The 14,664-nt window shown below is 37.5% G+C and overlaps 1 protein-coding gene and 1 pseudogene across 3 annotated transcripts in view; one reads left to right on the forward strand and one right to left on the reverse strand.

The window, feature by feature from the left end:
- LOC147500626 (O-fucosyltransferase 1-like) overlaps positions 1-14,664 on the forward strand; it is a 120,559-nt pseudogene that overhangs the window by 27,361 nt on the left and 78,534 nt on the right. The gene's annotated exons all lie outside the window — the stretch shown is intronic.
- LOC147500628 (cytochrome b5, seed isoform-like) lies at positions 11,237-14,439 on the reverse strand. Of its 2 annotated transcripts, none has more exons than XM_086562237.1 (5): positions 14,184-14,439; positions 13,223-13,287; positions 12,952-13,044; positions 11,794-11,860; positions 11,237-11,693 (listed from the first exon to the last, which is right to left on the reverse strand). In XM_086562237.1, the coding sequence occupies exons 1-5, from the start codon at positions 14,437-14,439 to the stop codon at positions 11,443-11,445; spliced, it is 732 nt and encodes a 243-aa protein (XP_086418363.1). In that variant the 3' UTR covers positions 11,237-11,442. The 2 variants fall into 2 exon arrangements, with proteins under 2 accessions (XP_086418363.1, XP_086418364.1); XM_086562238.1 differs by having other exon boundaries at positions 13,223-13,318; positions 14,184-14,358.

Here is a 14,664-nt window from a genome sequence, read left to right on the forward strand (position 1 = left end):
AGCGGTGTGGCCACACCGTTTGTTTGTCATCCCAAACGTTGTGGCCACACCGTTTGGCCTTAGTCCCAAACAGACTGAGTAAAAAATGGTGTTGTCTGTTTTGATGATTCGGTGTTTGAAAGAGGGAATGAAGAAATAGTTAGAAGAATCAGAAACGCTACAAGTGTCTGGAATTTTAAGTCGTCGAGCATTTCATTTCAGTTTTTAGGAATCATCTCGAGTTTTATTACTTTTTTTGTGAAAATCATCTCTGATCGTTTCAGTCTTTTTTTGTGACAATGAGACAAGTCAAAACAGAGAAAAGCATATTGCTTGTATGGACCTGCTTAACTGTGTAAAAGATCAGAGAAAGACTGATTGACTTCCAAGTTTGAACAAAGATTATTCTAAACAAACAGAAAAACAAAAGGCGCAAACTCATATTCTTAATAGTTCAAAGTTCAAACCGCACACAAGTTAATTCCAAGCCTTAAAAGCACATAAACAACATTCCTAAACAAACGCGGCTGGAACAAAGACCACGTAAGATCTAAGCACATATCACTCATGAACCATAATATTCTAAGATCTAAGCAATCTTCACTTCAATAGTCTTGGGCTTCTTTGGTGAGGTGGTGGAACCTTCAACTCAATCACATTAAGCACACCATCTCGACAAACGACAAAATCTTCTCCATATCCGCATTATCGGCAATGCAAACTTCCTCATAAACTTCCCAATCCTCCTTTCCATCCTCGGATACTTAGCCCCTTGTTTCTCTTCTTCCCTCTTTTCGCTCACCAAAGTGACCACAAGCACATTGTCTTCCTCCAACATTCTTTTGATATCACCAGATTTCAGTCCCGGCATGTCGATAACAAACACGTAGTAATTCGGGTACTCTTTAATGTCTGCTGGTGTTGCTGCCATTGCCTTTGCATCTCGAACGTAAGTGCGTGTTGGTGCATTGGATGACTTCTCGGATTCATCAGACATGTCAAGAAGAGCAAACAAGCTTCTATTAACAGCCTATAAGATAAGTTCGTAATGATCAAGGCAAATTGGACAAATTTCCATCCTGATGAAGTGTGTGTGTCTAATATTTGTAAAGTTAAGTATCCTTTCATCAAATAAATTTAGTAGGGTTAAGTATCTTGAAATTCACCAAGAAAATTGAGTTGAATTGCCATTAGTATAACAGTTTGAAAGAGACAAACTTTTAGTTTCATGGGCTGATCAATGATTCGGGGATCTGAAGACAAAATGATATCAAGTTTACATGAGAAGGTGAATTATGTGGGTAATATTTGAAATTTTTAGTAGCATCCACTCTTTAATCAAAGAGTAATGGGAAAGAAGCAACTTCAATTCTCGAAGAAAATTGAGTAAACATGCCATTTGCATAACAGTTTAGAGTAGACAAACTAAGGCTTACATGCGTGGCGGTGGGGCTTTTGTTGTCGTTCGATTGGGTAGAAGGTGAAATCCATCGCTTGGTGATAGTCGAGCAATTTACCTTTAGATAACTGGATACTTGTATTAGTGAATTGGGAATCATACTTTGTGTAAGTATCCTTAGGGACTTCCTAAACCCCATGTTAGGGACTATCCCGTGCTGGTGGATCATGAAGGTATATCTAAACTTGCCTTGTTGTCCTAATCTGTTATACACTAGCACAATCCTTAAAGCTTTCCAGTTTCAAAGTCAACATGTGTGTGTGCTTTATTCTGTAAAACTAACCTCTCCACTTGCTTCCTCATGTTCACCATTTCCATTTCCAACACTCATCCCAACACAAGATAAAAGGAGGTAAACTAAACCCTATGTTGAGTTTGGACTCAACATACCTAAATCCTATGCTAACCACTAAACCCTAAACTAACCAAACTCAACATACCTAGTATAAGATGCTCATTCATGATATCGTCCGCCAATGAACTTGCACCGGGTCAAATTGTATGCCTCCATGAACTCGTTCTGTGCATCCTCTGGAATCGCAGTCCCACCCAATTGCGGGCCTTGATTGAGCAAGCGAAATTTCATCGGCGACGAGTCTTTGTCAAAATTAAAACGAAAAACTACATTTACATTTATACATTTACATTTATAAAATACCAAAACAAAACAAAACAAAAATTAACGTTGTAAGATATTAACTCACCAGATTATGATATGGAAGACTCTGTAGGGAGTAGTGACTAAGATGATCAGGGTTTATCATTCTCATATGACTATTGTTTTCGTACCAACTCATGTATCTACTAACACACTCCCATGGATAAGACGGAATGGGTCCTCGTTGTTCAAGTTGAATCAAGTGATTCTGCCATTTACTCCAGTATGAAGATGCAATATTAAATTTCACATCATACCCGCGTCCGGAAGTAGTTCGCGTCGAGGTCTTTGGTCTTGGGGGATCTGAGGGTACAAACTGCATATGACCCAACTGACGTACAACCCTCGAAACATTGTACTGCTCGACATTATCAAGAAAGCATATAAATCCCTCGAAAAATGCTATTTCATCCACCGGCCGTATAGCTCGGACTTGCACATAGGGATACCATTCAACCTGTCAAATAGCATATGATCGAGGAAATTAATCATTAACCACATACTAATAATATCAATTAATAAATAAAACTATTTACATACAAAAATGCTTACATCGGTACAAGTCATATTATCAATGGTGGCTCGGGTATGCTTCAATGCAGCTGTTGTGCTAGCATAAAAGATCGAAAATAATCGAGTACCTACGAGCACGGCACATGCTCAACTGATAGTCCTCATTTGGGTATGGCATGAACACCGGGAAGTACTCATAAATCCATGCCTACATTAATATAGACACCCGGTTAATATTGTAATAGATAGATAAAATTGACATTGAAAAGAAAAACAAAAACTAATACACGTAGGAGAGTGAAATAGCACGAAACACCCTTCACCTTGGCACTTGTGGCAGTCCCAAGACCCACATACAAGTAAGCCCGTAAAGGCTGCACCCCACACGTAGTCTCGATCTCGGCAAATTTGGCGGTCTCGGATAACAAACGGGAACTGCAGTTCCGGGCGATGTCGGTGAAGGCGGTACATCCAAAGAAAAATAACGGATAAGCTCTCACGAAAAGAACGCACCTCTTTTTGGGTTGGCGCTTCTTCACAACAACCCCATTTTCATCACGTAAATCTTCATCCGGTTACCTTCCCAGCAAACTGCTTCATCAAGAAATCCATCCTAACTTTGGAAGTGAACTTATTGGATTTCATCTCCGCATCTATCTTATCCATGGGTATGCCAAGATCTTTGTGGAGGAGTCTTTTTGTCTGTTCCAAGGTCAAATCAGTGTCCCCAGTCACTGCTTTGCCTCTGATCGGAACTCCTAAGAGTTGGGAAACATCGTCCAACGTGATTGTCATCTCGCGCCCACGGCATATGAAACGTGTTGGTCTCTGGATGCCACCTCTCCACAAACGCGAGACCAACCACGGGATCCCGATGCACAGATACACCTAAGACCCGAGCACATAAGCGGTTCTTTGAAGCTCCACGTGAAAAGTAGAAACCGGTTTGAACACTCTCCCAGGATATCCCATTGTACCAACTTGTTTAGGTGCCCATGGCACTTCAACACCCTAAAGCTCCGCCTAAAACAACAAAAACTTAGTATTAATGTATGCACAAGTTTAGTAATACAAAATTTAAATACTAATAGACACTCAATGATAATATTACCTGCCCTCCCAAACATCCAGCGAGCCACCCGCATTACCCTTTGCATAGTCATACAACGGATGTGACACACAAGGGCCACCTCCATAAACACCTCTCTTGAACTCCAAGTCATTGTTAGACTTTCTCCACAATATTCACTTTGGAGGTGCAATTACATGGACTTCCTCGTCATCCTCCTCCTCCTCCTCCGCGTCCTCTTCCTCCCTCGTCGGTCTCTTCTTCGCATCATCAACACCCTCTTCTTCACTATCAGCATGACTTAGAACTACACTCTTCCCACGATCCATATTTACGTCATCTCCATCTCCATCGTCATCGTCATCGTCATCGTCATCTACATCTACATCTACATCTAAATCTAAATCTACATCTACATCTACATCTACATCTACATCTACATCACTAAGAACTGTCCCCTTTCTTCTCTTTTGATTTCCTAACTCTACACCACTTACAACATTCTTTGGGATCATCCGGCTTTCCGATCCCTCTACTGATGCGATGCGAAGTGGTTGTTCTCCTTCCTCTCTTTTTTTTCGGGCTCCTCATCACGACCGAACTACTACTCCCCACCTAACAACTTCTTAGCACCCGTGAAAACACTTTTTGCTGCATTCTTCACATTCAGATCTTTGTTCGAGGCATTGCTACAAAATAAATAGGAGTTAAAAATAAGACATTCAACTAATTCAAATTGTTGCAATACCAACGTGAAAAACAAAGAACGAAATAAAGGCGGTGTGCATGCCAATCTATATCTAAGTTCAAAACTCGGCCAGAGTTCACGAACTCGAAAGAGTTCAAAACTCTTACATAGTTCACCTAACTTCGGCCGAGTTCAAAACTCAACTTCTGAAGAGTTCAAAACTCTGAACTCGAAAGAGTTCACCCAACTTCTGACGAGTTCAAAACTCAACTCGACGAGTTCAAAACTCGATAGAGTTCACCGAACTCTTACAGAGTTCAAAACTCTGAAAGAGTTCAAAACTCTTACATAGTTCACCGAACTCTGACAGAGTTCAAAACTCTGAAAGAGTTCAAAACTCTTACATAGTTCACCGAACTCTGACAGAGTTCAAAACTCTGAAAGAGTTCACGAACTCTAACGAGTTCAAAACTCGACGAGTTCAAAACTCGAACTCTGAAAGAGTTCACCGAACTCGACGAGTTCAAAACTCTGAACTCGGCGAGTTCAAAACTCTGAAAAGAGTTCACGAACTCCTGACGAGTTCAAAACTCTGAAAGAGTTCACGAAACTCTAACGAGTTCGAACTCTGAACTCGAAAGAGTTCACCGAACTCGACGAGTTCAAAACTCGAACTCGGCGAGTTCAAAACTCTGATAGAGTTCACCGAACTCTGAAAGAGTTCACCGAACTCTGAAAGAGTTCAAAACTCTGAACACTGACAGTGAGATTGGTAGACTAAAGTTTTTCAATGAGTTCGACACCGTACCTTAATCAATGGGCCTTTGTATCTACCAACTTAGTTGTCCCCTGCTACTCAATTAAAACAATATTAAATATGTTGCAAATTTTTTCGTCCTAAAAAATAGAAATTGGATATTCGACAGATGAAAGAAAGGATGGTAGAAATAAAAAGAAATAACTAAGCGAACGTGTCAAAGTTCTAGGACAAAAAGAAAAAACTGAATTAGAGTAGTGCTTCTAGGTTTATAACATTTTATCCGTTCACACTCCTGCCATACCAAATGTCTGATTCACGCACCTTACATCTATGAACCTCTAAAGAAAAAAAAAATTGAAGAAGAAATCGCGAAAAGAACAAACTCATTGAAAGAGTTCAAAACTCTGATAGAGTTCAAAACCAATTGGATTAATATTTAAAGTTTAATCATATCTGATGTATTACTAATGAGTAAGTAGAGGTTGTGGTTTCTAATCATATATGATGTAACTTTACCGGCTTTAAATAATATTAATCCAATTGGTGACATATTTATTGGATTGTATGAGTACAAAATTTGGGTTGTCACTTCAATTAATAGTTCCCTTTCATTCAACAATTTAGAGATCTAGATAATACTCACTAATGAGTAAGTAGAGGTTGTGGTTTCTAAATTTTTACACAACATCGTGAGACTAACTAAAGCTTGTCCTACAAAAGGAAGACTTCCATAATAATTCAGTGCAATACTTGCTCAATATACGGTCAAGTCAAAGCAGATGCATTTTTCATATCAGTATCAAAACATTTACTTGCAAGGTCAGAGCCAATGACCATCACATATAAGTTTTAACAACCAACATTTTACTGTCTCGGTAGTAATTTCAGTGTCAGTTGACATCATAAAGTCTGATTCATCAGTGAACCAAAAACCATCACATATAAGTTTTAACAACCAACATTTTACTGTCTCGGTAGTAATTTCAGTGTCAGTTGACATCATAAAGTCTGATTCATCAGTGAACCAAAAACTTCATGTATCACATGAAAGATTGTGTTTAACATGAAAGTACACAAAAAAAAAATTATCAAAATTAGAAACAAATTATTAAAAGAAAAAAAATTCTTACTCGCTCGTTCCTGTGGCGGAATCAGATCAAGTGCTTACTGGGGCCCTGCAACAGGTAAATTCAATTACGAAACCGTAAGAGTATAGTACTTGAGATCAACAAACTAAGTGTACAATAATAAGTTAGAACCACATGGCAACTCACGGAAGAGGAACAAATCTTTGGGTGGAGATCTGGTGCGAGGGTAGGTGGAGCAGCTGCTTGTGTAGTTGGGGTAGGCTGTTTAAAGTCATGAAGAATGCTCCATGAGATGACATAAGAAACATAAAGGTTAATCATCACTACACACTAGCTTATCTCATTGCAAGGAAAAGAATACATAATCATAATCAGTCACACATAAATTCGTGAAGAAGAAATTTGTGAACTTTGTCAGTCAAGAACCATTAATACCAAATAAGATTAATACGAATTTGTGAACTGTCAGTCAAGAACCATTAATACGAATTTGTGGAGAATACACACAGGTTAATCATCACTACACATAAATACATAATCAGTCAAGAACCATTAATACCAAATAAGATTAAGTTGAGAGAATAGTTATACCTAATTTCTTCTTCAAATGAATCTCTTTATAGATTTGTTTTAAACTTTCTCCTTTATAGATTTTGGAGAGATCGGTGAAATTGGAGGAGATTTTGTTTTTCACAACGATGAACTAATTGGAGAAGAAGGTAAACATTTCGTGTTTATGTCTGATTTCGTGTTTTTTGTTTTCAAAATTCGTGTTTTGGTTTCGTGTTTTGGTTCAAAATTCGTGTTTATGAGTGATTTCGTGTTTTTTTGGAGAAGAAGGTAAACATTTCAAAATTTTGGTTTCAAAATTTTTGTTTTCAAAATTCCGGAAATTTTGGTTTTTCGGAATTTCGTTTTCAAAATTCACGGAATTTCTTGGCCGTAGGATCGGTTGGGTTGATGGGGAGATGAAAGGTGTGGATCGGTCATGTCCACAATGTGGCTACAGTACCTGTGGCTGTATCCTAACCCATATATATATATATATATATATATATATATATATATATATATATTCGATGTGATCATGGCCATATAAAGTTGCCTGCTAGATTTCGAGAATATTCTTGCTTCTTACTAAAATAACTTTGCCCCCCTAGAGATGCTCCTGTCTGTCAGTTGGCACACAACAGATGCTTTAGAGAAGATGAAGGAACATGGTGCTATTTACCTTACACTGTTTTCACATCGTTTGGAAGAAGAGATTGATAACCCTGTAATATATAAAAGGAAAGAAGGAACATTGTAGTATTGTACCCTTTTGTAACCGATTCATGTTGAAAGAAATTAATGTTGAAAGAATACAATCCTGTGTAGGTGTTAGCCACTTAGTTGTAAAGGTGATACTGAGCTGTTGTGAACTTGGATTCTTTGTGTTTGACAATTGACAATGGTTACACGCAAATGGTGAAACTGTACTTGGGTTGAATCTTTGTGAATCATCGCATAATTAAAACTGCTTAGAGCATCTCTAGGTGGTGGTAGCATACTCTTCAAATTTGAAGAATGCTACCACAAAATCTGATAGCAAATTTCGACCAACTCTAGGTGGTCGCAAATTCGCCATCATAAAATTCATTGGAGATGACCTGCTACGACATTAAATCTTGGCGTAGCGACATTACAACTATTAAGCCCCCAAGTTCAAAAAAAAACTCACGCGACATTCCCACTGTCGCGTCAAATTGAAAAAGTAAAAAAAAAATAACTTGCGACATTAGTAGTAGTGGCCCGCCCGATTTCACTCTTGGCGGCGTGGTGTTAATTCAAAGTCAAAAAACTTGGGGCTTACATTAGATGGCTTGACACATTACTATTAATGCCCGCGATCCGCATCCAAACCTCCGTTTAATGAACAAAAATGCGAACAGACGGGTTATCGCGACCCGCGAATCGACCACCTAGAGTTGGAATTCCGGGAAATTCCGACGCATTTCTTCAAATTTGAAGAATGCGACCACGGATACGTCCACCTAGAGATGCTCTTATCGTGTCATTTAGGGTGAAGTCAAGTCATTACAAATTCCTAAAATCCAAAACTGAACGACTTACTATTCTTTTTTAATTTTTTTTTAGATAAGAGGGAAGCAGGTTTATCCAAAACTGAACGACTTATTACTCAAGAAAAGCAGGTTTATTTAAGTTTGATTGAACACTGCATGTTTCACTGCTTGCACTTAGCTTAGAATTGTAGACTCAATATAACTTGGTCTCATGCTCTAGGTGCAAAGCCAGGTGGACCTAAAACAATTATGACCACACATTATGTGGATTTGATTTGAATGGCAGAAGACTTGATGAAGTCGTCTATCGAGAATTGGAGATGAGCTCTATTATTAAAACTAGCATTCTGGGCATGCTCGATGAGCGTGAAATCTATGTTGGCACGCGCGATGTGACTATTGTTTTTCACATTTATTTTATGTTATCTATCGGAAACCGAAATCAATCGGGTTAATAAAAATTTCCGATTCCAAAATTTAAATTTGAATCGATTATTAAAAATTTAAATTTCCGACCCAATTTGTTGCTCTAGATGTAAGGAAGTCTCACTAACCATAGTTAGTAATTCGGCGAATTATTCGTTTAATTTGGAAAACGTTTAAAAAGGTCGTATTTATCAATAATACGGAAATAATTTGTTAATTCGGCAAGAAATTATTAATTCATGAATTATTCGTGAATTATTCGCAAATTATTCGTATTTTCACTATAAGTTTGCCGAGTATGTTGTCAAATTTTATCGTATTTTTTTATTTTTAGTTTCGTATTATACTCGAATTACTTATGAACCTGAATTTTAGCCGTTTTTGTTTTTTTTAATCCGAATTGAAAAAACGAATTCTTATCGAAGCTCGAATTTTATTCAAATATTTTCCGTATTGAATTTTTGCTGTATTACGAATTGCTAACTATGCCACTAACCCACTAATTTAGACTAATTATGTCAAATTTGTCGGGCTAAAAAAAAAAAAAAAAAAAAAATTCTGAAAATTTGTCTGGAATTTCTGATGAAATTGTCGAAAGTTTGGATGGAATTGTCGAAATTTCAGATGGCCTAAGTTGTAATAATAGTGTAAAAATTTGTTTGGAATTATAAAATTGTTAAAATTTCGGTTTTGGCGTGGGTTGTAATAATAGTATTTGGTGAGGGCAAAATCAGAAAAACAAAAAAACGACTTGTGAAAAAACACCTATAGGTGGGGCGTATTCTTTAAAGGAGAGAGAATCTTGTCCCTGTTGTTCCACTGAGCTGCTCAAGAGTTGTAAACAGATGGCGCTTTGGATGCTATGCAGTTGTTGCAGCAACCTACCATGAGTAATGAATTCATAAATTTTGTGAAGGTTAAAGTGGGTGCCACATGAGGATGTAGTATAATGCAGCTCTATGAGTAAGAACATTCATCCATCTTAGCACATGTAAAGCTAAATGAAGCTTCTAGTTGGCTTTCACTTCTTACTTAAAATTGTATACTGATGACTTAGAAATACAGAACATTGTGTCAACTGAGTTGGTGACCAAGAAATAAAAAGAAGATTAGCAGAGGACTAGAGGAGTAGTATGTGCTCAACATTCAAGTAGTCATGTTTCAGTTGCTTCAACTCCTTAGGTTCATCATTATCAGTCTGAATGGAGTTCTTGCAGAGACATCCAGTTATTGTCCGGATGCTACTAATATTCGATATCCATTTCGGTATCAAATTAATGATGGGGCTATTGTCGGTGATGATGGATATCCAGGACTACTGATCAAATGTTCAGAGTATCCATATCGTTTGTGTCATATAAAAAATTTATATGAAATTATTCAATTCAAATCATATATAAATAAAATCAATCAATCAAACTCACCTTGAAATTTCTTAGCGGAAATAGACCTGCATTGCCCAAGAATCTTAAATAAAGCAGGTTTATTTAAGATTGATTGAACACTGCATGTTAATATAACTTGGTCTCATCCTCTAGGACTCTAGGTGCAAAGCCTGGTGGACCTAAAACAATTATGACCACACATTATGTGGATTTGAATGGCAGAAGACTTGATGAAGTCGTCTATGGAGATGAGCTCTATTATTAAAAATCTTGTCCCTGTTGTTCCACTGACCTGCTCAAGAGTTGTAAACAGATCAGAAGTATAGTATGTGTGTGTGAGATTGGAGTTGTCATAATGTTTCAATTGCTTCAGTTCCTCACTTTCGTCCTAGTTCTCATCGGCCTCAATGGAATTCTTCTAGTCACTTCCGAGAATTGTATAGCCGGTTTTTCTGTTGATTACCCGTTTCCAGTTAATTCAGGTGACCAGATTATGGCAAGTATGGGGTATATCAATTCTGGGTTTTCAAGGATACTGGATATCCAGGATTAGTGATAAAATGTTTAGACTCCCGTCCGGTCATTAATATCTCCAACCACCACTATCTTGTGGGAGAGATAAATTACGATCAGAAGTTTGTAAGAATAGCGGACGTGGATATAGTAGACCAAGACCATATGTAGAGTAAAAATATGTACATTAAGAACTGTTGCAAACTTCATTATTGTTCTACATGCTAAAACCCAATGTATATATAGCTGTTAATCTTTCTGAGTCAGTTGGGAGAACAGTTCGTGGCAAACATATGGAAACCATTTAGGGAGAAGATAAATAGGTGAAGCATTCTTATTCAAATCTTTGGGAAAGGAAAAGTCGGAGTGGATAGAAACTGAATTCTGACTTCTGAGTGCAGAACCTAGATGAAAAGACCAGCGTCCATAAGTTTCAATGTAGAGTACATGCAAAAATCATCTTTGGGGCAACCTGACTTTTTTTGCTATCTTTTCTTCTGATGAACTTATAATAAAAAATCAATACAAGAGGAGGAAAAATAATTTATCTGCAAATAGCTGAAGCCAGCAGATCCACGATCAAAAAAGCAATTCTGCCAAGTGTTCACCACATTAAACGTAAAGAAAATAGAAAATGTAATGAACTAATGAGTCTTTCCATATATAAAGAAGGAACCAACGACATGTAGAACTTCAAGTCTTCAACAATACATCACATAGGCCAGAAACTTCCACCAAATAAAATTTGCTCCCGAGTAGTAAAACCACTGCCAAAAAGAGATAATGAAGACTAGACTAGGTGCAAATCATAAACAAACTTTCTGGAATAATGACCTCTAGCTTAGGTTGACTTAGAGTACAGATGAATGCCAAAGGCCAGACCCAAGATAGCCAGGGGGACCAGGAACTGAAGTAGCTTGACAATAAACTCTGATGTCTTATCCTGGTTGTAGTGAGGCTGCTTAGGAGGACTGTACTTCTGCTTGACTGGGAAGGTTGATGCATCAATCTCCCCAACTAAGAAGTCATCCAGCATCGCCCTGGCACTGCTACTGTGACCAACATCCTCAAAATCATCAGTTGCATCCTTCCCTCCCACAATACACAGCAATCAGATCTAATAAACTTTTGAGACAAAACTGTCAAAATTAACTAAAATGACTTGGCTAAAGAACTTCATATGAATCTATACCTGTAGCTGATAACAGAACGTCATCACCCCCAGGATGGTCCTCCAGAAATTTAGTCACATCATACACCTGCTCCAGCATTATAAGGTGAGGAGATCAGGGATTGATAAATAAATATACGAGTCCCATCTAAAACAAGTGGCAACAGAAAACTGAATAAATCACTGCCTATAAGCCTCAAATTCAGAAAGTGAAAAGTATTGGAAACTTGAAAGAGAGTATCTATTTCTCTATGTGCATTACTTCATCAGAAAGCCCGGGAATTTGGTAAGGCATTTCTACAAGTATACTAGGCTTTTGCCTTGCATCCGTAACAGCAATTGATGTAAGCACTTACAAACCAATTCAAGATGGGGTCTATCTGGACCCACTATCACATTTAAAACTTTGCCCTCTAGAGCACCACTAAAACAATTTCTTTGGGAGCCACAAAATGTGAAGTTATGTGGTACTATGTTATAGAGCGACACCATACGAATTCCACAAGAGCAAGGCAATGAAAAAGAACCTGCAACCCGAACAAACTTCCTTTGTTGCACGCAACTTTGTTTAGCTAAACTTTCATTATTCCAGCCACGGGTTCAGCTATAGATAATCACTAAATTTTTTTGAAATTCATTGGAAGACTGTTTTTTACCAAAGCCCTCCAAATGAGGAACATTTGGATTTAGGAGAGCTGCACTGAAAACTGTCTTTCCAATTTTGCAAAGTTTCTAACTGTCTTCACTTCTTGAGCATCAAAAATACAATAGTTCTTGTTTGCTGCAAAACGAGCAGGTCTTGGGTGTTCCAAGGGTTGCCATTCCTTAATATAAGACTTCAACATGGACAATCCATGTCGGATTTATACATATCTGTGTGTCAAGTTATGTTTCCTCTTAATCTATCCATTGAAAGGGAAGGCTATTCTTGTTTTCGACTTACTATATTAAAACCTCCAACAATATCTTGTAAAGTAAAAGACACGTGGAGATACTTTGCTACATTGCAGTGGAACAGGTACTAATAGACAACATCCCAACAGTATAAGTAATAGTATCCAACAGCAGGCAGCATGACATTATATGCCAACTATCCAACAAACCATGAAGCATAAGCATTAACAAGGTTTCCACTATAGATTAACTAAATAAACCTTTCCGGCTCTAATCCGCACTTACATGAAAGTTAGGGACAACTGCTCCTTGCGCCATAAATAACTTTTCCAAGAGTTCAGCTGTTATAATTCCATCTTCAAAAGCACCTAATGAGGTCTGTCATCATTTTTGAAGTAGTTAAGTTATATATTGGTTATTACTATAATACTATTCTTCCTTTTCCTTTTCTTTCTTCTCCCCTTTTTTTTTTCTTTTGTGAAACACAGGATTGAGTTCCCACCATTTTGATTTTATAAAGAAAAATGACAGAGCAAGCAACAAATACACCACTCACTTGCCAAGTTTTTACAGCACGTTCAGTCCCACTCGAGAAGCTAGAAAACTCCATATCTTCCTCACCTGAATAAAATCCCAGTTTTTGTAATGCTTCCTGTCATGATCACACCCCTATTAGAATCCAAATTTCATTCCAGAGATTTAGGTTTAACACTTTCAAGTTTCAACTTATAGGTGAGAAACCAAAGGAATTCATGTTACTACCATAACAAACTTGGGTTACTCCTGTCGAATATACACCCATTACTATGACATTTTAGCTCTATCCTAACTGAGATGCTATCCGGTATAAAGTGCAAGTACACACAATTAAGTATATTTGTTTTATAAATTTTATCAAGCACATTTTCCCTCTTGCATAGTGAGGCATAATCAAGTTCTTCTCCTAAAAAACGTCTCCAACTTTTCATCCTCACAATTTACAATATATGAGACCCCTTCTGACCAGTTCAAATAGTAAAATGTGCTAAGTATCACCTTTACGTCTAATATCCCAAAATCCTTCGACAATGCGCAATGTTTTTAAATATCTGTCTATAAGACGATATGTGATTATGAAAGTTTCAGCTAGTTCACTACTTTCTACATATAAAATAAGCAAAAAAAAGTTTATAAGCAGAGCGCTTTTGCAACCCAGAATGCTATAGAGATCTGATTTCTGCAGAAGTGCAGAGCACCAGGTAGTAATAACACTATGTTCACAAAGCATCATGTCAGTCTGTCTTGACTAGCCTCATTTCTGTGGTTATGTTAATTGTCCTTTAATTATTATTATTCATAAGTGCATGCTACATTCCAATGTCCGACTTCTCATCTATAGCAAAATTCACCAAAACATGGAACTGTCTGCGCAATTCTTTTTCATCAGTAACAGATCTTATACACAAGTGTCATAAAAAAATTATATGGACTTATTCAATTCAAATTATATATAAATAAAATCAATCAACCAAACTCACTTTGAAATTTCTTAGCGGAAATGCAAGCAGACCTGCATTGCCCATGAACCTCCACGCCTTCTGAGCCTTTCCTCAAAGACGAAACCCTCTTATTCTTCGGCTTTTTCATCTCTTCATTTACTCCGCTATATAAAACCATCATTTCCTTAACAACCATTTCCTTCACTCCCTCCTCCGAAATTAAATTCTTATCTAATGCTTGTACTTGTTTTTTCAAATGACCAATCTCTTGAAGAAGTGAATTCTCTTTCGGCATTCCAACGTGTCACTTATTTCTTGGTTTGTAAAGTTTGTGAAATATAACTTGGTCTCAGCCGCTGGGTTTTACCACGAGAGCACAAGGTTCAAACCAAGTGGGCCTAAAACAATTATGACCACACATTATGTGGAATTGAATGGCAGAAGACTTGATGAAGTCGTCTATGGAGATGAGCTCTATTATTAAAAATCTTGTCCCTGTTGTTCCACTGACCTGCTCAAG

Source organism: Coptis chinensis, chromosome 5 (genome assembly GCF_015680905.1).
Source record: "Coptis chinensis isolate HL-2020 chromosome 5, ASM1568090v1, whole genome shotgun sequence".
Classification (NCBI taxonomy): Eukaryota; Viridiplantae; Streptophyta; class Magnoliopsida; order Ranunculales; family Ranunculaceae; genus Coptis; species Coptis chinensis.

Bases quoted from the DNA above. Each gene is read 5' to 3' on its own strand.
- LOC147500628 (XM_086562237.1), bottom strand. From the start codon at position 14,439: ATGCCGAAAGAGAATTCACTTCTTCAAGAGATTGGTCATTTGAAAAAA. The intron at 13,288-14,183 runs GTGAGTTTGGTT...GATTTTATTCAG, and splicing joins TTCCGCTAAGAAATTTCAAA to GTGAGGAAGATATGGAGTTT. The intron at 11,861-12,951 runs GTAAGTGCGGAT...ATGCTGGAGCAG, and splicing joins CAGTTGTCCCTAACTTTCAT to GTGTATGATGTGACTAAATT.